The sequence below is a fragment of the Heptranchias perlo genome, unplaced genomic scaffold (assembly GCF_035084215.1).
Source record: "Heptranchias perlo isolate sHepPer1 unplaced genomic scaffold, sHepPer1.hap1 HAP1_SCAFFOLD_874, whole genome shotgun sequence".
NCBI lineage: Eukaryota > Metazoa > Chordata > Chondrichthyes > Hexanchiformes > Hexanchidae > Heptranchias > Heptranchias perlo.
The window spans coordinates 53641-79204 of NW_027139912.1; the positions used below are offsets into that span (position 1 = coordinate 53641).

The 25564-nt window shown below is 51.2% G+C and overlaps 2 protein-coding genes across 2 annotated transcripts in view; both read right to left on the reverse strand.

Annotated features, from left to right (window-relative positions):
- Positions 1–523, reverse strand: part of LOC137319590 (nectin-4-like) — a 28747-nt gene extending 28224 nt beyond the window's left edge. The window contains exon 1 of the mRNA XM_067981687.1: positions 490–523. Coding sequence (XP_067837788.1) covers positions 490–523 — 34 coding nt within the window. The remainder of the gene's footprint in view (positions 1–489) is intronic.
- A 472-nt stretch (positions 524–995) lies between these two features.
- On the reverse strand, positions 996–24527 carry LOC137319588 (nectin-4-like; the record flags this gene model as incomplete). Its single annotated transcript, XM_067981686.1, has 4 exons — positions 996–1400; positions 12136–12287; positions 18625–18739; positions 24228–24527. Coding segments are annotated over 4 exons (719 nt in total), but the record flags the coding sequence as incomplete, so codon positions are not given.
- Positions 24528–25564: the final 1037 nt, after the last annotated feature.

Here is a 25564-nt window from a genome sequence, read left to right on the forward strand (position 1 = left end):
TCTCGAAGGCCATCAAATCCAATGTAGATGTTCTATGTTCTATGTATGTTCCTATGTTCTATGTATGTTCCCACCTTCTATGTATGTTCCTATGTTCTATGAATGTTCATATGTTCCATGTAAGTTCCTATGTTCTATGAATGGCCCATGTTCTTATGCATGTTCCCATGTCCTGTGCATGTTCCCATGTTCTGTTGAATTTTCCAATGCTCAATGTATGTTCCTATGTTCCAGGTATGCTCCTATGATCTATGTATTTCCTATGTTCTATGTATGTTCCACTGTCCTATGTATGTTCCTGTGTTCCATGTATGGTACTATGTTCTATGCATGTTCCTGTTCTATGTATATTCCCATGTTGTTATGCATGTTCCTATGTTCATATGTTTGTTCCAATGTTCTTATGTCTGTTCCTATGTTCTATGCATGTTCCCATGTTCTTATGAATGTTCTTATGCACCATGCATGTTCTTTGTTCCATGCATGTACCTATGCTCCATATATGTTCCTGTGTTCTTTGCATATTCCGATGTGGTTTGTATATTTCTATGTTCTATGCATGTTGCAATGTTCCATGTATGTTCCTATGTTTAAGTGTGTTGAATATGTTATATGTATGTTCCTCTGTTCTATGTATGTTCCGATGTTCTAAGTATGTTCCAATGTTCTCTGTATCATTCTATGTTCGACATAAGTTGAATATGTCCCATGCATGTTCCTATGTTCTGCGCATGTTGATTATGTACTGCGTATGTTCCAGTGTTCCATGTATGTTCCAGTGTTCTATGTATGTTCCAGTGTTCTAGGTGTGTTCCAGTGTTCTATGTATGTTCCAGTGTTCTATGTATGTTCCAGTGTTCTAGAAATGTTCCAATGTTCAATGTATATTCCAGTGTACTATGCATGTTCCACTGTTCTATGTATGTTCCAGTGTTCTATGTATGTTCCAGTGTTCCACGTATGTTCCAGTGTTCTGGAAATGTTCCTATGTTCAATGTATGTTCCAGTGTTCAATGTATGTTCCAGTGTTCTAGGTATGTTCCAGTGTTCAATGTATGTTCCAGTGTTCTAGGTATGTTCCAGTGTTCAATGTATGTTCCAGTGTTCTAGGTATGTTCCAGTGTTCAATGTATGTTCCAGTGTTCTAGGTATGTTCCAGTGTTCAATGTATGTTCCAGTGTTCTAGGTATGTTCCAGTGTTCTTATATACATTTCAGGCTCCAAAGGTGAGGGGATGGAAGGCCCTGCTTACAGTTTGTAGACCATGTCCTCTGTCTTCTTACGATGGTAACGATTAACTGCGATGACAGAGATCACAAGGATGATCAGAAGAACCAAACCCACTGCCCCAATGGCCACAAAAGACATGGAGAGCATGTTTACACTGGAGGAATTCTCATCTGGAGAAAGAAATCAACAAATGGAGGGACAGAACGGGTTAGATACAGAGTAAAGCTCCCTCCACACTGTCCCATCAAACACTCCCAGGGCAGGTACAGGGTTAGATACAGAGTAAAGCTCCCTCTACACTGTCCCATCAAACACTCCCGGGTCAGGTACAGGGTTAGATACAGAGTAAAGCTCCCTCTACACTGTCCCATCAAACACTCCCAGGGCAGGTACAGGGTTAGATACAGAGTAAAGCTCCCTCTACACTGTCCCATCAAACACTCCCAGGGTCAGGTACAGGGTTAGATACAGAGTAAAGCTCCCTCTACACTGTCCCATCAAACACTCCCAGGGTCAGGTACAGGGTGAGATACAGAGTAAAGCTCCCTCTACACTGTCCCATCAAACACTCCCAGGGCAGGTACAGGGTTAGATACAGAGTAAAGCTCCCTCCACACTGTCTCATCAAACACTCCCAGGACAGGTACAGGGTTAGATACAGAGTAAAGCTCCCTCTACACTGTCACATCAAACACTCCCAGGGCAGGTACAGGGTTAGATACAGAGTAAAGCTTCCTCTACACTGTCCCGTCAAACACTCCCAGGGCAGGTACAGGGTTAGATACAGAGTAAAGCTCCCTCTACACTGTCCCATCAAACACTCCCAGGGCAGGTACAGGGTTAGATACAGAGTAAAGCTCCCTCTACACTGTCCCATCAAACACTCCCAGGGTCAGGTACAGGGTTAGATACAGAGTAAAGCTCCCTCTACACTGTCCCATCAAACACTCCCAGGGTCAGGTACAGGGTGAGATACAGAGTAAAGCTCCCTCTACACTGTCCCATCAAACACTCCCAGGGCAGGTACAGGGTTAGATACAGAGTAAAGCTCCCTCCACACTGTCTCATCAAACACTCCCAGGACAGGTACAGGGTTAGATACAGAGTAAAGCTCCCTCTACACTGTCACATCAAACACTCCCAGGGCAGGTACAGGGTTAGATACAGAGTAAAGCTCCCTCTACACTGTCCCATCAAACACTCCCAGGGTCGGTACAGGGTTAGATACAGAGTAAAGCTCCCTCTACACTGTCCCATCAAACACTCCCAGGGTCAGGTACAGGGTTAGATACAGAGTAAAGCTCCCTCCACACTGTCCCATCAAACACTCCCAGGGTCAGGTACAGGGTGAGATACAGAGTAAAGCTCCCTCTACACTGTCCCATCAAACACTCCCAGGGGCAGGTACAGGGTTAGATACAGAGTAAAGCTCCCTCTACACTGTCCCATCAAACACTCCCATGGTCAGGTACAGGGTGAGATACAGAGTAAAGCTCCCTCTACACTGTCCCATCAAACACTCCCAGGGTCAGGTACAGGGTTAGATACAGAGTAAAGCTCCCTCCACACTGTCCCATCAAACACTCCCATGGTCAGGTACAGGGTGAGATACAGAGTAAAGCTCCCTCTACACTGTCCCATCAAACACTCACAGGGGCAGGTACAGGGTTAGATACAGAGTAAAGCTCCCTCTACACTGTCCCATCAAACACTCCCAGGGTCAGGTACAGGGATAGATACAGAGTAAAGCTCCCTCTACACTGTCCCATCAAACACTCCCAGGGCAGGTACAGGGTTAGATACAGAGTAAAGCTCCCTCTACACTGTCCCATCAAACACTCCCAGGGCAGGTACAGGGTTAGATACAGAGTAAAGCTCCCTCTACACTGTCCCATCAAACACTCCCAGGGCAGGTACAGGGTTAGATACAGAGTAAAGCTCCCTCCACACTGTCCCATCAAACACTCCCAGGTCAGGTACAGGGTTAGATACAGAGTAAAGCTCCCTCTACACTGTCCCATCAAACACTCCCAGGGCAGGTACAGGGTTAGATACAGAGTAAAGCTCCCTCTACACTGTCCCATCAAACACTCCCAGGTCAGGTACAGGGTTAGATACAGAGTAAAGCTCCCTCTACACTGTCCCATCAAACACTCCCAGGGCAGGTACAGGGTTAGATACAGAGTAAAGCTCCCTCTACACTGTCCCATCAAACACTGCCAGGGCAGGTACAGGGTTAGATACAGAGTAAAGCTCCCTCTACACTGTCCCATCAAACACTCCCAGGGCAGGTACAGGGTTAGATACAGAGTAAAGCTCCCTCTACACTGTCCCATCAAACACTCCCAGGGCAGGTACAGGGTTAGATACAGAGTAAAGCTCCCTCTACACTGTCCCATCAAACACTCCCAGGGTCAGGTACAGGGTTAGATACAGAGTAAAGCTCCCTCTACACTGTCCCATCAAACACTCCCAGGGTCAGGTACAGGGTTAGATACAGAGTAAAGCTCCCTCCACACTGTCTCATCAAACACTCCCAGGGTCAGGTACAGGGTTAGATACAGAGTAAAGCTCCCTCTACACTGTCCCATCAAACACTCCCAGGGCAGGTACAGGGTTAGATACAGAGTAAAGCTCCCTCTACACTGTCCCGTCAAACACTCCCAGGGTCAGGTACAGGGTTAGATACAGAGTAAAGCTCCCTCTACACTGTCCCATCAAACACTCCCAGGGTCAGTTACAGGGTTAGATACAGAGTAAAGCTCCCTCTACACTGTCCCATCAAACACTTCCAGGGCATGTACAGGGTTAGATACAGAGTAAAGCTCCCTCTACACTGTCCCATCAAACACTCCCAGGGTCAGGTACAGGGTTAGATACAGAGTAAAGCTCCCTCTACACTGTCCCATCAAACACTCCCAGGGCAGGTACAGGGTGAGATACAGAGTAAAGCTCCCTCTACACTGTCCCGTTGAACACTCCCAGGGCAGGTACAGGGTTAGATACAGAGTAAAGCTCCCTCTACACTGTCCCGTTGAACACTCCCAGGGCAGGTACAGGGTTAGATCCAGAGTAAAGCTCCCTCTACACTGTCCCATCAAACACTCCCAGGGCAGGTACAGGGTTAGATACAGAGTAAAGCTCCCTCTACACTGTCCCGTCAAACACTCCCAGGGCAGGTACAGGGTTAGATACAGAGTAAAGCTCCCTCCACACCCATCAAACACTCCCAGGGCAGGTACAGGGTTAGATACAGAGTAAAGCTCCCTCTGCACTGTCCCGTCAAACACTCCCAGGGTCAGGTACAGGGTTAGATACAGAGTAAAGCTCCCTCCACACTGTCCCATCAAACACTCCCAGAGCAGGTACAGGGTTAGATACAGAGTAAAGCTCCCTCTCCACTGTCCCATCAAACACTCCCAGGGCAGGTACAGGGTTAGAAACGGAGTAAAGCTCCCTCTACACTGTCCCGTCAAACACTCCCAGGGGCAGGTACAGGGTTAGATACAGAGTAAAGCTCCCTCGACACTGTCCCATCAAACACTCCCAGGGGCAGGTACAGGGTTAGATACAGAGTAAAGCTCCCTCGACACTGTCCCATCAAACACTCCCAGGGTCAGGTACAGGGTTAGATACAGAGTAAAGCTCCCTCTACACTGTCCCATCAAACACTCCCAGGGTCAGGTACAGGGTTAGATACAGAGTAAAGCTCCCTCTACACTGTCCCATGAAACACTCCCAGGGCAGGTACAGGGTTAGATACAGAGTAAAGTTCCCTCTACACTGTCCCAACAAACACTCCCAGGGTCAGGTACAGGGTTAGATACAGAGTAAAGCTCCCTCTACACTGTCCCATCAAACACTCCCAGGGCAGGTACAGGGTTAGATACAGAGTAAAGCTCCCTCCACACTGTCTCATCAAACACTCCCAGGACAGGTACAGGGTTAGATACAGAGTAAAGCTCCCTCTACACTGTCACATCAAACACTCCCAGGGCAGGTACAGGGTTAGATACAGAGTAAAGCTCCCTCTACACTGTCCCATCAAACACTCCCAGGGTCGGTACAGGGTTAGATACAGAGTAAAGCTCCCTCTACACTGTCCCATCAAACACTCCCAGGGTCAGGTACAGGGTTAGATACAGAGTAAAGCTCCCTCCACACTGTCCCATCAAACACTCCCAGGGTCAGGTACAGGGTGAGATACAGAGTAAAGCTCCCTCTACACTGTCCCATCAAACACTCCCAGGGGCAGGTACAGGGTTAGATACAGAGTAAAGCTCCCTCTACACTGTCCCATCAAACACTCCCATGGTCAGGTACAGGGTGAGATACAGAGTAAAGCTCCCTCTACACTGTCCCATCAAACACTCCCAGGGTCAGGTACAGGGTTAGATACAGAGTAAAGCTCCCTCCACACTGTCCCATCAAACACTCCCATGGTCAGGTACAGGGTGAGATACAGAGTAAAGCTCCCTCTACACTGTCCCATCAAACACTCCCAGGGTCAGGTACAGGGTTAGATACAGAGTAAAGCTCCCTCTACACTGTCCCATCAAACACTCCCAGGGTCAGGTACAGGGATAGATACAGAGTAAAGCTCCCTCTACACTGTCCCATCAAACACTCCCAGGGCAGGTACAGGGTTAGATACAGAGTAAAGCTCCCTCTACACTGTCCCATCAAACACTCCCAGGGTCAGGTACAGGGTTAGATACAGAGTAAAGCTCCCTCTACACTGTCCCGTTGAACACTCCCAGGGCAGGTACAGGGTTAGATACAGAGTAAAGCTCCCTCTACACTGTCCCGTTGAACACTCCCAGGGCAGGTACAGGGTTAGATCCAGAGTAAAGCTCCCTCTACACTGTCCCATCAAACACTCCCAGGGCAGGTACAGGGTTAGATACAGAGTAAAGCTCCCTCTACACTGTCCCGTCAAACACTCCCAGGGCAGGTACAGGGTTAGATACAGAGTAAAGCTCACTCTCCACTGTCCCGTCAAACACTCCCAGGGTCAGGTACAGGGTTAGATACAGAGTAAAGCTCCCTCTACACTGTCCCATCAAACACTCCCAGGGCAGGTACAGGGTTAGATACAGAGTAAAGCTCCCTCCACACCCATCAAACACTCCCAGGGCAGGTACAGGGTTAGATACAGAGTAAAGCTCCCTCTGCACTGTCCCGTCAAACACTCCCAGGGTCAGGTACAGGGTTAGATACAGAGTAAAGCTCCCTCCACACTGTCCCATCAAACACTCCCAGAGCAGGTACAGGGTTAGATACAGAGTAAAGCTCCCTCTCCACTGTCCCATCAAACACTCCCAGGGCAGGTACAGGGTTAGAAACAGAGTAAAGCTCCCTCTACACTGTCCCGTCAAACACTCCCAGGGGCAGGTACAGGGTTAGATACAGAGTAAAGCTCCCTCGACACTGTCCCATCAAACACTCCCAGGGGCAGGTACAGGGTTAGATACAGAGTAAAGCTCCCTCGACACTGTCCCATCAAACACTCCCAGGGTCAGGTACAGGGTTAGATACAGAGTAAAGCTCCCTCTACACTGTCCCATCAAACACTCCCAGGGTCAGGTACAGGGTTAGATACAGAGTAAAGCTCCCTCTACACTGTCCCATGAAACACTCCCAGGGCAGGTACAGGGTTAGATACAGAGTAAAGTTCCCTCTACACTGTCCCAACAAACACTCCCAGGGTCAGGTACAGGGTTAGATACAGAGTAAAGCTCCCTCTACACTGTCCCATCAAACACTCCCAGGGCAGGTACAGGGTTAGATACAGAGTAAAGCTCCCTCCACACTGTCTCATCAAACACTCCCAGGACAGGTACAGGGTTAGATACAGAGTAAAGCTCCCTCTACACTGTCACATCAAACACTCCCAGGGCAGGTACAGGGTTAGATACAGAGTAAAGCTCCCTCTACACTGTCCCATCAAACACTCCCAGGGTCGGTACAGGGTTAGATACAGAGTAAAGCTCCCTCTACACTGTCCCATCAAACACTCCCAGGGTCAGGTACAGGGTTAGATACAGAGTAAAGCTCCCTCCACACTGTCCCATCAAACACTCCCAGGGTCAGGTACAGGGTGAGATACAGAGTAAAGCTCCCTCTACACTGTCCCATCAAACACTCCCAGGGGCAGGTACAGGGTTAGATACAGAGTAAAGCTCCCTCTACACTGTCCCATCAAACACTCCCATGGTCAGGTACAGGGTGAGATACAGAGTAAAGCTCCCTCTACACTGTCCCATCAAACACTCCCAGGGTCAGGTACAGGGTTAGATACAGAGTAAAGCTCCCTCCACACTGTCCCATCAAACACTCCCATGGTCAGGTACAGGGTGAGATACAGAGTAAAGCTCCCTCCACACTGTCCCATCAAACACTCCCAGGGTCAGGTACAGGGTTAGATACAGAGTAAAGCTCCCTCTACACTGTCCCATCAAACACTCCCAGGGTCAGGTACAGGGATAGATACAGAGTAAAGCTCCCTCTACACTGTCCCATCAAACACTCCCAGGGCAGGTACAGGGTTAGATACAGAGTAAAGCTCCCTCTACACTGTCCCATCAAACACTCCCAGGGCAGGTACAGGGTTAGATACAGAGTAAAGCTCCCTCTACACTGTCCCATCAAACACTCCCAGGGCAGGTACAGGGTTAGATACAGAGTAAAGCTCCCTCTACACTGTCCCATCAAACACTCCCAGGTCAGGTACAGGGTTAGATACAGAGTAAAGCTCCCTCTACACTGTCCCATCAAACACTCCCAGGGCAGGTACAGGGTTAGATACAGAGTAAAGCTCCCTCTACACTGTCCCATCAAACACTCCCAGGTCAGGTACAGGGTTAGATACAGAGTAAAGCTCCCTCTACACTGTCCCATCAAACACTCCCAGGGCAGGTACAGGGTTAGATACAGAGTAAAGCTCCCTCTACACTGTCCCATCAAACACTGCCAGGGCAGGTACAGGGTTAGATACAGAGTAAAGCTCCCTCTACACTGTCCCATCAAACACTCCCAGGGCAGGTACAGGGTTAGATAAAGAGTAAATCTCCCTCTACACTGTCCCATCAAACACTCCCAGGGCAGGTACAGGGTTAGATACAGAGTAAAGCTCCCTCTGCACTGTCCCATCAAACACTCCCAGGGCAGGTACAGGGTTAGATACAGAGTAAAGCTCCCTCTACACTGTCCCGTCAAACACTCCCAGGGCAGGTACAGGGTTAGATACAGAGTAAAGCTCCCTCCACACTGTCCCATCAAACACTCCCAGGGTCAGTTACAGGGTTAGATACAGAGTAAAGCTCCCTCCACACTGTCCCGTCAAACACTCCCAGGGCAGGTACAGGGTTAGATACAGAGTAAAGCTCCCTCTACACTGTCCCATCAAACACTCCCAGGGTCAGGTACAGGGTTAGATACAGAGTAAAGCTCCCTCTACACTGTCCCATCAAACACTCCCAGGGTCAGGTACAGGGTTAGATACAGAGTAAAGCTCCCTCCACACTGTCTCATCAAACACTCCCAGGGTCAGGTACAGGGTTAGATACAGAGTAAAGCTCCCTCTACACTGTCCCATCAAACACTCCCAGGGCAGGTACAGGGTTAGATACAGAGTAAAGCTCCCTCTACACTGTCCCATCAAACACTCCCAGGGCAGGTACAGGGTTAGATACAGAGTAAAGCTCCCTCTACACTGTCCCATCAAACACTCCCAGGGTCAGGTACAGGGTTAGATACAGAGTAAAGCTCCCTCTACACTGTCCCATCAAACACTCCCAGGGTCAGGTACAGGGTTAGATACAGAGTAAAGCTCCCTCCACACTGTCTCATCAAACACTCCCAGGGTCAGGTACAGGGTTAGATACAGAGTAAAGCTCCCTCTACACTGTCCCATCAAACACTCCCAGGGCAGGTACAGGGTTAGATACAGAGTAAAGCTCCCTCTACACTGTCCCATCAAACACTCCCAGGGCAGGGACAGGGTTAGATACAGAGTAAAGCTCCTTCTACACTGTCCCATCAAACACTCCCAGGGTCAGGTACAGGGTTAGATACAGAGTAAAGCTCCCTCTACACTGTCCCATCAAACACTCCCAGGGTCAGGTACAGGGTTAGATACAGAGTAAAGCTCCCTCTACACTGTCCCGTCAAACACTCCCAGGGTCAGGTACAGGGTTAGATACAGAGTAAAGCTCCCTCTACACTGTCCCATCAAACACTTCCAGGGCATGTACAGGGTTAGATACAGAGTAAAGCTCCCTCTACACTGTCCCGTTGAACACTCCCAGGGCAGGTACAGGGTTAGATACAGAGTAAAGCTCCCTCTACACTGTCCCGTCAAACACTCCCAGGGGCAGGTACAGGGTTAGATACAGAGTAAAGCTCCCTCTACACTGTCCCATCAAACACTCCCAGGGTCAGGTACAGGGTTAGATACAGAGTAAAGCTCCCTCTACACTGTCCCATCAAACACTCCCAGGGGCAGGTACAGGGTTAGATACAGAGTAAAGCTCCCTCTACACTGTCCCGTCAAACACTCCCAGGGCCAGGTACAGGGTTAGATACAGAGTAAAGCTCCCTCTACACTGTCCCATCAAACACTCCCAGGGTCAGGTACAGGGTTAGATACAGAGTAAAGCTCCCTCCACACCCATCAAACACTCCCAGGGCAGGTACAGGGTTAGATACAGAGTAAAGCTCCCTCTACACTGTCCCGTCAAACACTCCCAGGGTCAGGTACAGGGTTAGATACAGAGTAAAGCTCCCTCCACACTGTCCCATCAAACACTCCCAGGGCAGGTACAGGGTTAGATACAGAGTAAAGCTCCCTCGACACTGTCCCATCAAACACTCCCAGGGTCAGGTACAGGGTTGGATACAGAGTAAAGCTCCCTCTCCACTGTCCCATCAAACACTCCCAGGGCAGGTACAGGGTTAGATACAGAGTAAAGCTCCCTCGACACTGTCCCATCAAACACTCCCAGGGGCAGGTACAGGGTTAGATACAGAGTAAAGCTCCCTCTACACTGTCCCATGAAACACTCCCAGGGCAGGTACAGGGTTAGATACAGAGTAAAGTTCCCTCTACACTGTCCCAACAAACACTCCCAGGGTCAGGTACAGGGTTAGATACAGAGTAAAGCTCCCTCTACACTGTCCCATCAAACACTCTCAGGGTCAGGTACAGGGTTAGATACAGAGTAAAGCTCCCTCTACACTGTCCCATGAAACACTCCCAGGGCAGGTACAGGGTTAGATACAGAGTAAAGTTCCCTCCACACTGTCCCAACAAACACTCCCAGGGTCAGGTACAGGGTTAGATACAGAGTAAAGCTCCCTCTACACTGTCCCATCAAACACTCCCAGGGCAGGTACAGGGTTAGATACAGAGTAAAGCTCCCTCTACACTGTCCCATCAAACACTCCCAGGGTCAGGTACAGGGTTAGATACAGAGTAAAGCTCCCTCTGCACTGTCCCATGAAACACTCCCAGGGCAGGTACAGGGTTAGATAGAGAGTGAAGCTCCCTCTACACTGTCCCATCAAACACTCCCAGGGGCAGGTGCAGGGTGAGATACAGAGTAAAGCTCCCTCCACACTTTCCCGTCAAACACACCCAGGACAGGTACAGGGTTAGATACAGAGTAAAGCTCCCTCCACACTTTCCCGTCAAACACTCCCAGGGGCAGGTACAGGGTGAGATACAGAGTAAAGCTCCCTCCACACTTTCCCGTCAAACACTCCCAGGGCAGGTACAGGGTTAGATACAGAGTAAAGCTCCCTCTACACTGTCCCATCAAACACTCCCAGGGGCAGGTACAGGGTGAGATACAGAGTAAAACTCCCTCCACACTGTCCCGTCAAACACACCCAGGACAGGTACAGGGTTAGATACAGAGTAAAGCTCCCTCTGCACTGTCCCGTCAAACACACCCAGGACAGGTACAGGGTTAGATACAGATAAAGCTCCCTCTACACTGTCCCATCAAACACTCCCAGGACAGGTACAGGGTTAGATACAGAGTAAAGCTCCCTCCACACTGTCCCATCAAACACTCCCAGGGCAGGTACAGGGTTAGATACAGAGTGAAGCTCCCTCGACACTGTCCCATCAAACACTCCCAGGGCAGGTACAGGGTTAGATACAGAGTAAAGCTCCCTCGACACTGTCCCATCAAACACTCCCAGGGCAGGTACAGGGTTAGATACAGAGTGAAGCTCCCTCTACACTGTCCCATCAAACACTCCCAGGGCAGGTACAGGGTTAGATACAGAGTAAAGCTCCCTCCACACTGTCCCATCAAACACTCCCAGGGGCAGGTACAGGGTTAGATACAGAGTAAAGCTCCCTCGACACTGTCCCATCAAACACTCCCAGGGCAGGTACAGGGTTAGATACAGAGTGAAGCTCCCTCTACACTGTCCCATCAAACACTCCCAGGGGCAGGTACAGGGTGAGATACAGAGTAAAGCTCCCTCCACACTGTCCCGTCAAACACACCCAGGACAGGTACAGGGTTAGATACAGAGTAAAGCTCCCTCTACACTGTCCCATCAAACACTCCCAGGGCAGGTACAGGGTTAGATACAGAGTAAAGCTCCCTCGACATTGTCCCATCAAACACTCCCAGGGCAGGTACTGGGTTAGATACAGAGTAAAGCTCCCTCGACACTGTCCCATCAAACACTCCCAGGGTCAGGTACAGGGTTAGATACAGAGTAAAGCTCCCTCTACACTGTCCCATCAAACACTCCCAGGGTCAGGTACAGGGTTAGATACAGAGTAAAGCTCCCTCTACACTGTCCCATTAATGACCCACCCTTGGCTGGATTAGCCCCCAGGTCCCCGAGGTTGAGTGTTCGTTGACAGAGTTTTGAACTCACCGGTTACCCTGACCTCCAGCTGTGCGCTCCTGGTTCCGATCTTGTTGGTCACGTCACAAACATAGATGCCAGCATCTTGGAGGGTGAGAGAACCCTTGAACTGGAGTCTGTTTCTCTGAGTGACGCTGTTGTTGGGCAAAGATCCATACAACCTTGTGGGGCGTCACCAAAAGAGGTCAAGGGTGAAAACAGATTGACAATCACACAATCTGCAAACATCAAACCCCTTCCCATTCACTCCCACTGTGCACAATCCCAATGGACCAAACCCCTTCCCATTCACTCCCACTGTACACAATCGCAATGGACCAAACCCCTTCCCATTCACTCCCACTGTCCACAATCCCAATGGACCAAACCCCTTCCCATTCACTCCCACTGTACACAATCCCAATGGATCAAACCCCTTCCCATTCACTCCCACTGTACACAATCCCAATGGACCAAACCCCTTACCATTCACTCCCACTGTACACAATCCCAATGGACCAAACCCCTTCCCATTCACTCCCACTGTACACAATCCCAATGGACCAAACCCCTTACCATTCACTCACACTGTACACAATCCCAATGGACCAAACCCCTTCCCATTCAATCCCACTGTACACAATCCCAATGGACCAAACCCCTTCCCATTCACTCCCACTGCACACAATCCCAATGGATCAAACCCCTTCCCATTCACTCCCACTGTACACAATCCCAATGGACCAAACCCCTTCCCATTCACTCCCACTGTACACAATCCCAATGGACCAAACCCCTTCCCATTCACTCCCACTGTACACAATCCCAATGGACCAAACCCCTTCCCATTCACTCCCACTGTACACAATCCCAATGGACCAAACCCCTTCCCATTCACTCCCACTGTACACAATCCCAATGGACCAAACCCCTTCCCATTCACTCCCACTGTACACAATCCCAATGGATCAAACCCCTTCCCATTCACTCCCACTGTACACAATCCCAATGGACCAAACCCCTTCCCATTCACTCCCACTGTGCACAATCCCAATGGACCAAACCCCTTCCCATTCACTCCCACTGTACACAATCCCAATGGACCAAACCCCTTGCTATTCACTCCCACTGTACACAATCCCAATGGACCAAACCCCTTCCCATTCACTCCCACTGTACACAATCCCAATGGACCAAACCACTTCCCATTCACTCCCACTGTCCACAATCCCAATGGACCAAACCCCTTCCCATTCACTCCCACTGCACACAATCCCAATGGATCAAACCCCTTCCCATTCACTCCCACTGTACACAATCCCAATGGATCAAACCCCTTCCCATTCACTCCCACTGTGCACAATCCCAATGGACCAAACCCCTTCCCATTCACTCCCACTGTACACAATCCCAATGGACCAAACCCCTTCCCATTCACTCCCACTGTACACAATCCCAATGGATCAAACCCCTTCCCATTCACTCCCACCGTACACAATCCCAATGGACCAAACCCCTTCCCATTCACTCCCACTGTACACAATCCCAATGGGACCAAACCCCTTCCCATTCACTCCCACTGTACAGAATCCAAATGGACCAAACCCCTTCCCATTCACTCCCACTGCACACAATCCCAATGGACCAAACCCCTTCCCATTCACTCCCACTGTCCACAATCCCAATGGACCAAACCCCTTCCCATTCACTCCCACTGTACACAATCCCAATGGATCAAACCCCTTCCCATTCACTCCCACTGTACACAATCCCAATGGGACCAAACCCCTTCCCATTCACTCCCACTGTACACAATCCCAATGGATCAAACCCCTTCCCATTCACTCCCACTGTACACAATCCCAATGGACCAAACCCCTTCCCATTCACTCCCACTGTACACAATCCCAGTGGACCAAACCCCTTCCCATTCACTCCCATTGTACACAATCCCAATGGACCAAACCCCTTCCCATTCACTCCCACTGTGCACAATCCCAATGGACCAAACCCCTTCCCATTCACTCCCACTGTACACAATCCTAATGGACCAAACCCCTTCCCATTCACTCCCACTGTACACAATCCCAATGGATCAAACCCCTTCCCATTCACTCCCACTGTACACAATCCCAATGGATCAAACCCCTTCCCATTCACTCCCACTGTCCACAATCCCAATGGACCAAACCACTTCCCATTCACTCCCACTGTACACAATCCCAATGGACCAAACCACTTCCCATTCACTCCCACTGTACACAATCCCAATGGACCAAACCCCTTCCCATTCACTCCCACTGTCCACAATCCCAATGGATCAAACCCCTTCCCATTCACTCCCACTGTACACAATCCCAATGGACCAAACCCCTTCCCATTCACTCCCACTGTCCACAATCCCAATGGACCAAACCCCTTCCCATTCACTCCCACTGTACACAATCCCAATGGATCAAACCCCTTCCCATTCACTCCCACTGTCCACAATCCCAATGGACCAAACCCCTTCCCGTTCACTCCCACTGTACACAATCCCAATGGACCAAACCCCTTCCCATTCACTCCCACTGTACACAATCCCAATGGACCAAACCACTTCCCATTCACTCCCACTGTACACAATCCCAATGGATCAAACCCCTTCCCATTCACTCCCACTGTACACAATCCCAATGGACCAAACCCCTTCCCATTCACTCCCACTGTACACAATCCCAATGGACCAATCCCCTTCCCATTCACTCCCACTGTCCACAATCCCAATGGACCAAACCCCTTCCCATTCACTCCCACTGTACACAATCCCAATGGATCAAACCCCTTCCCATTCACTCCCACTGTACACAATCCCAATGGATCAAACCCCTTCCCATTCACTCCCACTGTACACAATCCCAATTGACCAAACCCCTTCCCATTCACTCCCACTGTACACAATCCCAATGGACCAAACCCCTTCCCATTCACTCCCACTGTACACAATCCCAATGGACCAAACCCCTTCCCATTCACTCCCACTGCACACAATCCCAATGGATCAAACCCCTTCCCATTCACTCCCACTGTACACAATCCCAATGGACCAAACCCCTTCCCATTCACTCCCACTGTACACAATCCCAATGGACCAAACCGCTTCCCATTCACTCCCACTGTACACAATCCCAATGGATCAAACCCCTTCCCATTCACTCCCACTGTGCACAATCCCAATGGGACCAAACACCTTCCCATTCACTCCCGCTGTACACAATCCCAATGGATCAAACCCCTTCCCATTCACTCCCAATGTACACAATCCCAATGGACCAAACCCCTTCCCATTCACTCCCACTGTACACAATCCCAATGGACCAAACCCCTTCCCATTCACTCCCACTGTGCACAATCCCAATGGGACCAAACCCCTTCCCATTCACTCCTGCTGTACACAATCCCAATGGATCAAACCCCTTCCCATTCACTCCCACTGTACACAATCCCAATGGATCAAACCCCTTCCCATTCACTCCCACTGTACACAATCCCAATGGATCAAACCCCTTCCCATTCACTCCCACAGTACACAATCCCAATGGATCAAACCCCTTCCCATTCACTCCCACTGCACACAATCCCAATTGACCAAACCCCTTCCCATTCACTCCCACTGTACACAATCCCAATGGACCAAACCCCTTCCCATTCACTCTCCCACTGTACACAATCCCAATGGACCAAACCCCTTCCCATTCACTCCCACTGTCCACAATCCCAATGGACCAAACCCCTTCCCATTCACTCCCACTGCACACAATCCCAATGGGTGTTTGCATTCACATGGCGCCTTTTAACGTTTCAAGTTGCTTCACAGGAGCGATTCTGAAATAAAATTCGACCCCGGGCCACATTAGGAGATATTCGGACAGGTGACCAAAAGCTCGGTCAGAGAGGGAGGTTTTAAGGGGAGTCTTAAAGGAGGAGGGAGAGAGGCGGAGAGGTTTTGGGAGGGAATTCCCGAGATTGGAGGCCCCAGGCAGCTGGAGGCTCGGCCGCCGATGGCGGAGCGACGGGAATCGAGGGGGAGGCACAAGAGGACAGAATTGGAGGAGCGCAGAGATCTGGGAGGGTCGGAGGAGGTTACGGAGATAACAAGGGCGGGAGAATTTGAAAACCGAGGCGTTGCCGGACAGGGAGCCGACGTAGGTGAACGGGACTCGGTGGGAGACAGGATACGGAGGTGGGGGCAGTCGAGTTTCAGATGAGTTGATGGTTACTGAGGGTGCAATGGTGGGAGAGTGGATTGGGGAATCCTGGATTCTGGAGGTGACAAAAGGCATGGACGAGGGCATCAGCAGCAGATGGGCTGCGGCCGGGGGCAGAGACGGGCGATGTTCACAACATTTATTAACGACTCAGATGAAGGGATCGAAAGTCTCATATCTAAGTTTGCCGATTGGTGGCATTGTAAGCAGTGTGGATGAAAACATAAAATTACAAAGCGATATTGATAGATTAGGTGAATGGGCAAAACTGTGGCAAATGGAATTCAATGTAGACAAATGCGAGGTCATCCACTTTGGATCAAAAAAGGATAGAACAGGGTACTTTCTAAATGGTAAAAAGTTAAAAACAGTGGATGTCCAAAGGGACTTAGGGGTTCAGGTACATCGATCATTGAAGTGTCATGAACAGGTGCAGAAAATAATCAAGAAGGCTAATGGAACGCTGGCCTTTATATCTAGAGGACTAGAGTACAAGGGGGCAGAAGTTATGCTGCAGCTATACAAAACCCTGGTGAGACCGCACCTGGAGGACTGTGAGCAGTTCTGGGCACCGCACCTTCGGAAGGACATATTGTCCTTGGAGGGAGTGCAGCGGAGGTTTACTAGAATGATACCCGGACTTCAAGGGTTAAGTTACGAGGAGAGATTACACAAATTGGGGTTGTATTCTCTGGAGTTTCGAAGGTTAAGGGGTGATCTGATCGAAGTTTATAAGATATTAAGGGGAACGGAGAGGGTGGATAGAGAGAAACTATTTCCGCTGGTTGGGGATTTTAGGAGCAGGGGGCACAGTCTAAAAATTAGAGCCAGACCTTTCAGGAGCGAGATTAGAAAACATTTCTACACACAAAGGCTGGGTAGAAGTTTGGAACTCTCTTCCGCAAACGGCAGTTGATACTAGCTCAATCGCTAAATTTAAATCTGAGATAGATAGCTTTTTGGGCAACCAAAGGTATTAAGGGATATGGGCCAAAGGCAGGTATATGGAGTTAGATCACAGATCAGCCCATGATCTTATCAAATGGCGGAGCAGGCACGAGGGGCCGAATGGCCTACTCCTGTTCCTATGATCCTAGGTGGAAGTAGGCGGTCTCGGTGACTCGGGTTTGGAAGAATGAGAGGGGATCTCATCGAAACGTATAAAATTCTGACCGGGTGAGACAGACTGGATGCAGGGAGGATGTTTTCCCCTGGCTGCGGGAGGGGGTCCAGAACGAGGGGGGGTCGCAGTCTCAGGATACAGGGTGGGACATTTCGGACCGCGACGAGGGGAAATTTCTTCACTCAGAGGGCGGTGAACCTGGGGAATTCTCTACCACAGAAGGCAGTGGAGGCCGAGTCATCAGATGTGTTCAAGAAGGAGCTGGATAGATTTCTGGACACAAAAGGCAGCAAGGGGTACGGGGAGAGAGCGGGAATGTGGTATTGAGATCGAGGATCAGCCATGGTCACCCAATTATAGAAAGGATATTATTAAACTAGAAAGAGTGCAGAAAAGATTTACTAGGATGCTACCGGGACTTGATGGTTTGACTTACAGGGAGAGGTTAGACAGACTGGGACTTCTTTCCCTGGAGAGTAGGAGGTTGAGGGGTGATCTTATAGAAGTCTATAAAATAATGAGGGGCATAGATAAGGTCGATAGTCAAAATCTTTTCCCAAAGGTCGGGGAGTCTATAACGAGGGGGCATAGATTTAAGGTGAGAGGGGAGAGATACAAAAGGGTCCAGAGGGGCAATTTTTTCACTCAAAGGGTGGTGAGTGTCTGGAACGAGCTGCCAGAGGCAGTAGTAGAGGCGGGTACAATTTTGTCTTTCAAAAAGCATTTGGACAGTTACATGGGGAAGATGGGTATAGAGGGATATGGGCCAAGTGCAGGCAATTGGGACTAGCTCAGTGGTACAAACTGGGCGACATGGACATGTTGGGCCGAAGGGCCTGTTTCCATGTTGTAAACCTCGATGATTCGATGATTCTCTGTGTTCAAGAAGGAGCTGGATAGATTTCCAGACACAAAAGGCAGCAAGGGGTACGGGGAGAGAGCGGGAATGTGGCATTGAGATCGAGGGTCAGCCATGCTCGTATTGAATGGCGGGGCAGGCTCGAAGGGCCGAATGGCCGACTCCTGCTCCGACTTTCCGTGAGACGGAGCGGAGACGAGGTCGGGTTCGGTCCGAGGCGGACGATGGTCGAAGGAGAGGGACGGAGACGGTGGGGGTCGTCTCGACAACTGCGCCTCAGGGAGTCTCACCTCATCCACGCGAAGGAGGTGGCGGGGGGGTTGCCGTTCTCCGCGCACTCCAGCTCCGCCCCTTCCGCGCCCACGTGCCAGTTCTCGGAGGCACTGACGGAAACTTCCGGAACATCTGCGGGGAGGAAGGCGGGGAGACGGGTCAGAGGTCGGAGGAGGGTTAGATACAGAGTAAAGCTCCCTCTGCACTGTCCCATCAAACACTCCCAGGGCAGGTACAGGGTTAGATACAGAGTAAAGCTCCCTCTACACTGTCCCATCAAACACTCCCAGGGTCAGGTACAGGGTTAGATACAGAGTAAAGCTCCCTCTGCACTGTCCCGTCAAACACTCCCAGGGCAGGTACAGGGTTAGATACAGAGTAAAGCTCCCTCGACACTGTCCCATCAAACACTCCCAGGGTCAGGTACAGGGTTAGATACAGAGTAAAGCTCCCTCTAAACTGTCCCGTCAAACACGCCCAGGGTCAGGTACAGGGTTAGATACAGAGTAAAGCTCCCTCTACACTGTCCCATCAAACACTCCCAGGGGCAGGTACAGGGTTAGATACAGAGTAAAGCTCCCTCTACACTGTCCCATCAAACACTCCCAGGGCAGGTACAGAGTTAGATACAGAGTAAAGCTCCCTCTACACTGTCCCATCAAACACTCCCAGGGTCAGGTACAGGGTGAGATACAGAGTAAAGCTCCCTCCACATTGTCCCGTCAAACACTCCCAGGGTCAGGGACAGGGTGAGATACAGAGTAAAGCTCCCTCTACACTGTCCCATCAAACACTCCCAGGGTCAGGTACAGGGTTAGATACAGAGTAAAGCTCCCTCTACACTGTCCCATCAAACACTCCAAGGGCAGGTACAGGGTTAGATACAGAGTAAAGCTCCCTCTACACTGTCCCATCAAACACTCCCAGGGCAGGTACAGGGTTAGATACAGAGTAAAGCTCCCTCTACACTGTCCCGTCAAACACTCCCAGGGTCAGGTACAGGGTTAGATACAGAGTAAAGCTCCCTCTGCACTGTCCCATCAAACACTCCCAGGGCAGGTACAGGGTTAGATACAGAGTAAAGCTCCCTCTACATTGTCCCATCAAACACTCCCAGGGTCAGGTACAGGGTGAGATACAGAGTAAAGCTCCCTCTACATTGTCCCGTCAAACACTCCCAGGGTCAGGGACAGGGTTAGATACAGAGTAAAGCTCCCTCCACACTGTCCCATCAAACACTCCCAGGGGCAGGTACAGGGTGAGATACAGAGTAAAGCTCCCTCTACACTGTCCCATCAAACACTCCCAGGGCAGGTACAGGGTTAGATACAGAGTAAAGCTCCCTCTACACTGTCCCGTCAAACACTCCCAGGGCAGGTACAGGGTTAGATACAGAGTAAAGCTCCCTCTACACTGTCCCATCAAACACTCCCAGGGCAGGTACAGGGTTAGATACAGAGTAAAGCTCCCTCTACACTGTCCCATCAAACACTCCCAGGGCAGGTACAGGGTTAGATACAGAGTAAAGCTCCCTCTACACTGTCCCGTCAAACACTCCCAGGGCAGGTACAGGGTTAGATACAGAGTAAAGCTCCCTCTACACTGTCCCGTCAAACACTCCCAGGGCAGGTACAGGGTTAGATACAGAGTAAAGCTCCCTCTACACTGTCCCGTCAAACACTCCCAGGGCAGGTACAGGGTTAGATACAGAGTAAAGCTCCCTCTACACTGTCCCATCAAACACTCCCAGGGTCAGGTACAGGGTTAGATACAGAGTAAAGCTCCCTCTACACTGTCCCATCAAACACTCCCAGGGTCAGGTACAGGGTTAGATACAGAGTAAAGCTCCCTCCACACTGTCCCATCAAACACTCCCAGGGCAGGTACAGGGTTAGATACAGAGTAAAGCTCCCTCTACACTGTCCCATCAAACACTCCCAGGGCAGGTACAGGGTTAGATACAGAGTAAAGAACCTCTACACTGTCCCATCAAACACTCCCAGGGCAGGTACAGGGTTAGATACAGAGTAAAGCACCCTCTACACTGTCCCATCAAACACTCCCAGGGTCAGGTACAGGGTGAGATACAGAGTAAAGCTCCCTCTACACTGTCCCATCAAACACTCCCAGGGCAGGTACAGGGTTAGATACAGAGTAAAGCTCCCTCGACACTGTCCCATCAAACACTCCCAGGGGCAGGTACAGGGTGAGATACAGAGTAAAGCTCCCTCTACACTGTCCCATCAAACACTCCCAGGGGCAGGTACAGGGTTAGATACAGAGTAAAGCTCCCTCTACACTGTCCCATCAAACACTCCCAGGGCAGGTACAGGGTTAGATACAGAGTAAAGCTCCCTCTACACTGTCCCATCAAACACTCCCAGGGTCAGGTACAGGGTTAGATACAGAGTAAAGCTCCCTCTACACTGTCCCATCAAACACTCCCAGGGTCAGGTACAGGGTTAGATACAGAGTAAAGCTCCCTCTGCACTGCCCCATCAAACACTCCCAGGGCAGGTACAGGGTTAGATACAGAGTAAAGCTCCCTCTACACTGTCCCATCAAACACTCCCAGGGCAGGTACAGGGTTAGATACAGAGTAAAGCTCCCTCTACACTCTCCCATCAAACACTCCCAGGGTCAGGTACAGGGTTAGATACAGAGTAAAGCTCCCTCTACACTGTCCCATCAAACACTCCCAGGGCAGGTACAGGGTTAGATACAGAGTAAAGCTCCCTCTACACTGTCCCATCAAACACTCCCAGGGCAGGTACAGGGTTAGATACAGAGTAAAGCTCCCTCTACACTGTCCCGTCAAACACTCCCAGGGCAGGTACAGGGTTAGATACAGAGTAAAGCTCCCTCTACACTGTCCCGTCAAACACTCCCAGGGCAGGTACAGGGTTAGATACAGAGTAAAGCTCCCTCTACACTGTCCCGTCAAACACTCCCAGGGCAGGTACAGGGTTAGATACAGAGTAAAGCTCCCTCTACACTGTCCCATCAAACACTCCCAGGGTCAGGTACAGGGTTAGATACAGAGTAAAGCTCCCTCTACACTGTCCCATCAAACACTCCCAGGGTCAGGTACAGGGTTAGATACAGAGTAAAGCTCCCTCTACACTGTCCCATCAAACACTCCCAGGGCAGGTACAGGGTTAGATACAGAGTAAAGCTCCCTCTACACTGTCCCATCAAACACTCCCAGGGTCAGGTACAGGGTGAGATACAGAGTAAAGCTCCCTCTACACTGTCCCATCAAACACTCCCAGGGCAGGTACAGGGTTAGATACAGAGTGAAGCTCCCTCGACACTGTCCCATCAAACACTCCCAGGGGCAGGTACAGGGTTAGATACAGAGTAAAGCTCCCTCTACACTGTCCCATCAAACACTCCCAGGGGCAAGTACAGGGTTAGATACAGAGTAAAGCTCCCTCTACACTGTCCCATCAAACACTCCCAGGGGCAGGTACAGGGTTAGATACAGAGTAAAGCTCCCTCTACACTGTCCCATCAAACACTCCCAGGGCAGGTACAGGGTTAGATACAGAGTAAAGCTCCCTCTACACTGTCCCATCAAACACTCCCAGGGTCAGGTACAGGGTTAGATACAGAGTAAAGCTCCCTCTACACTGTCCCATCAAACACTCCCAGGGTCAGGTACAGGGTTAGATACAGAGTAAAGCTCCCTCTGCACTGCCCCATCAAACACTCCCAGGGCAGGTACAGGGTTAGATACAGAGTAAAGCTCCCTCTACACTGTCCCATCAAACACTCCCAGGGCACGTACAGGGTTAGATACAGAGTAAAGCTCCCTCTACACTGTCCCATCAAACACTCCCAGGGGCAGGTACAGGGTTAGATACAGAGTAAAGCTCCCTCTACACTGTCCCATCAAACACTCCCAGGGTCAGGTACAGGGTTAGATACAGAGTAAAGCTCCCTCTGCACTGCCCCATCAAACACTCCCAGGGCAGGTACAGGGTTAGATACAGAGTAAAGCTCCCTCTACACTGTCCCATCAAACACTCCCAGGGCAGGTACAGGGTTAGATACAGAGTAAAGCTCCCTCTACACTGTCCCATCAAACACTCCCAGGGTCAGGTACAGGGTTAGATACAGAGTAAAGCTCCCTCTACACTGTCCCATCAAACACTCCCAGGGTCAGGTACAGGGTTAGACACAGAGTAAAGCTCCCTCTGCACTGTCCCGTCAAACACTCCCAGGGCAGGTACAGGGTTAGATACAGAGTAAAGCTCCCTCTACACTGTCCCATCAAACACTCCCAGGGTCAGGTACAGGGTTAGATACAGAGTAAAGCTCCCTCTACACTGTCCCATCAAACACTCCCAGGGCAGGTACAGGGTTAGATACAGAGTAAAGCTCCCTCTACACTGTCCCATCAAACACTCCCAGGGCAGGTACAGGGTTAGATACAGAGTAAAGCTCCCTCTACACTGTCCCATCAAACACTCCCAGGGCAGGGACAGGGTTAGATACAGAGTAAAGCTCCCTCTACACTGTCCCATCAAACACTCCCAGGGCAGGTACAGGGTTAGATACAGAGTAAAGCTCCCTCCACACTGTCCCATCAAACACTCCCAGGGTCAGGAACAGGGTTAGATACAGAGTAAAGCTCCCTCTGCACTGTCCCATCAAACACTCCCAGGGTCAGGTACAGGGTTAGATACAGAGTAAAGCTCCCTCTACACTGTCCCATCAAACACTCCCAGGGTCAGGTACAGGGTTAGATACAGAGTAAAGCTCCCTCTACACTGTCCCATCAAACACTCCCAGGGTCAGGTACAGGGTTAGATACAGAGTAAAGCTCCCTCTACACTGTCCCATCAAACACTCCCAGGGTCAGGTACAGGGTTAGATACAGAGTAAAGCTCCCTCCACACTGTCCCATCAAACACTCCCAGGGTCAGGTACAGGGTTAGATACAGAGTAAAGTTCCCTCTACACTGTCCCATCAAACACTCCCAGGGCAGGTACAGGGTTAGATACAGAGTAAAGCTCCCTCTACACTGTCCCATCAAACACTCCCAGGGTCAGGTACAGGGTTAGATACAGGGTAAAGCTCCCTCTACACTGTCCCGTCAAACACTCCCAGGGCAGGTACAGGGTTAGATACAGAGTAAAGCTCCCTCTACACTGTCCCGTCAAACACTCCCAGGGCAGGTACAGGGTTAGATACAGAGTAAAGCTCCCTCTACACTGTCCCATCAAACACTCCCAGGGCAGGTACAGGGTTAGATACAGAGTAAAGCTCCCTCCACACTGTCCCGTCAAACACTCCCAGGGCAGGTACAGGGTTAGATACAGAGTAAAGCTCCCTCCACACTGTCCCGTCAAACACTCCCAGGGCAGGTACAGGGTTAGATACAGAGTAAAGCTCCCTCCACACTGTCCCGTCAAACACTCCCAGGGTCAGGTACAGGGTTAGATACAGAGTAAAGCTCCCTCTACACTGTCCCATCAAACACTCCCAGGGTCAGGTACAGGGTTAGATACAGAGTAAAGCTCCCTCTACACTGTCCCATCAAACACTCCCAGGGCAGGTACAGGGTTAGATACAGAGTAAAGCTCCCTCCACACTGTCCCATCAAACACTCACAGTAAACGTCCAGTCTGTGTTGTAGACGGGCTGCCTTGGTGAAGGTGGAGTGGGTCACGATGCAGTCGAGGGTCTGTCCCCTCATGGCCCGCACGGGGTCCAGGTAATAACGGTTGCTGATTGTCACTGTGTTGTTCGCATTGATCCAAACCCTCTCCTCCTGCTCCCCGGGGACCAGCGTCTTCCAGCTCACATTGGCCCTCGGGGAGCTGCCCGTGGCTGTGCAGGTGGCAGCCAGGGCCCTACGATCGCCCTCCAACAATGCCCGCGGGCCGGGCACGACGGAGACCTGAGGGGGCACTGAGGGGGGGGGGAGGGGAGGGAGGGGGAGAGAGGGAGAAGGGAGAGAGAGAGAGAGAGAGAGAGGGAGGGGAGTGGGAGAGGAGGCGGAGAGGGGTAGAGGGAGGGAGGGGGAGAGAGAGAGAGAGAGGGAGGGGAGTGGGAGAGGAGGCGGAGAGGGGTAGAGGGGGAGAGAGGGAGAGGGGAGAGGGGAGGGAGAGAGAGAGAGAGAGAGGGAGGGGAGTGGGAGAGGAGGCGGAGAGGGGTAGGGGGAGAGAGGGAGAGGGGAGAGAGAGAGAGAGAGAGGGAGGGGAGTGGGAGAGGAGGCGGAGAGGGGTAGAGGGAGGGAGGGGGAGAGAGGGAGAGGGGAGAGGGGAGGGAGAGAGAGAGAGAGAGAGAGAGGGAGGGGAGTGGGAGAGGAGGCGGAGAGGGAGGGGGAGAGGGGGTGAGGGCAGGGAGTAAGAGGGAAGGGAGAGAGGGAGGGAGAGGGAGCGGGGGACAGGGGGAGAGGGAGGTGTGGAGGGGAGAGAGGGAGGGGGAGAGGGGAAGAGGGAGGGAGGGGGAGGGAGGGGGATTGGGGAGGTGGACGGGGAGGGAGGGGGATTGGGGAGGTGGAGGAGGAGAGGGGTAGAGGGAGGGGAGAGAGGGGGAGGGAGGGGGATTGGGGAACGGGGAGAGGATGGGGGAGAGGGCGGGGAGGGGGATTGGGGAGGGGTTGAGGGCAGGGAGAGAGAGGGAGGGAGAGGGAGAGGGGAATGGGGGGAGAGGGGAATGGGGGGAGAGGGCAGGGAGGGGGAGAGGAGAAGAGGGAGGTGGGGAGGGGAAGGGGTGAGGTCGGGGAGAGAGGAGGAGAGGGGGAGGGGAAGAGAGAAGGAGTCAGGGCGGGGAGGGAGAGAGGGAGGGGAGAGAGTGAGAGGAGGGGGAGAGGGGAAGGAGGCGGAGAGGGAGGGGGAGAGGTAGGCGGAGAGGGGAAGAGGGAGAGAGGGAGGGAGAGGGAGGGAGGGGAGAGTGAAGGAGAGGGAGGGAGATGGAGAGACGGAGGGAGATGGAGAGATGGA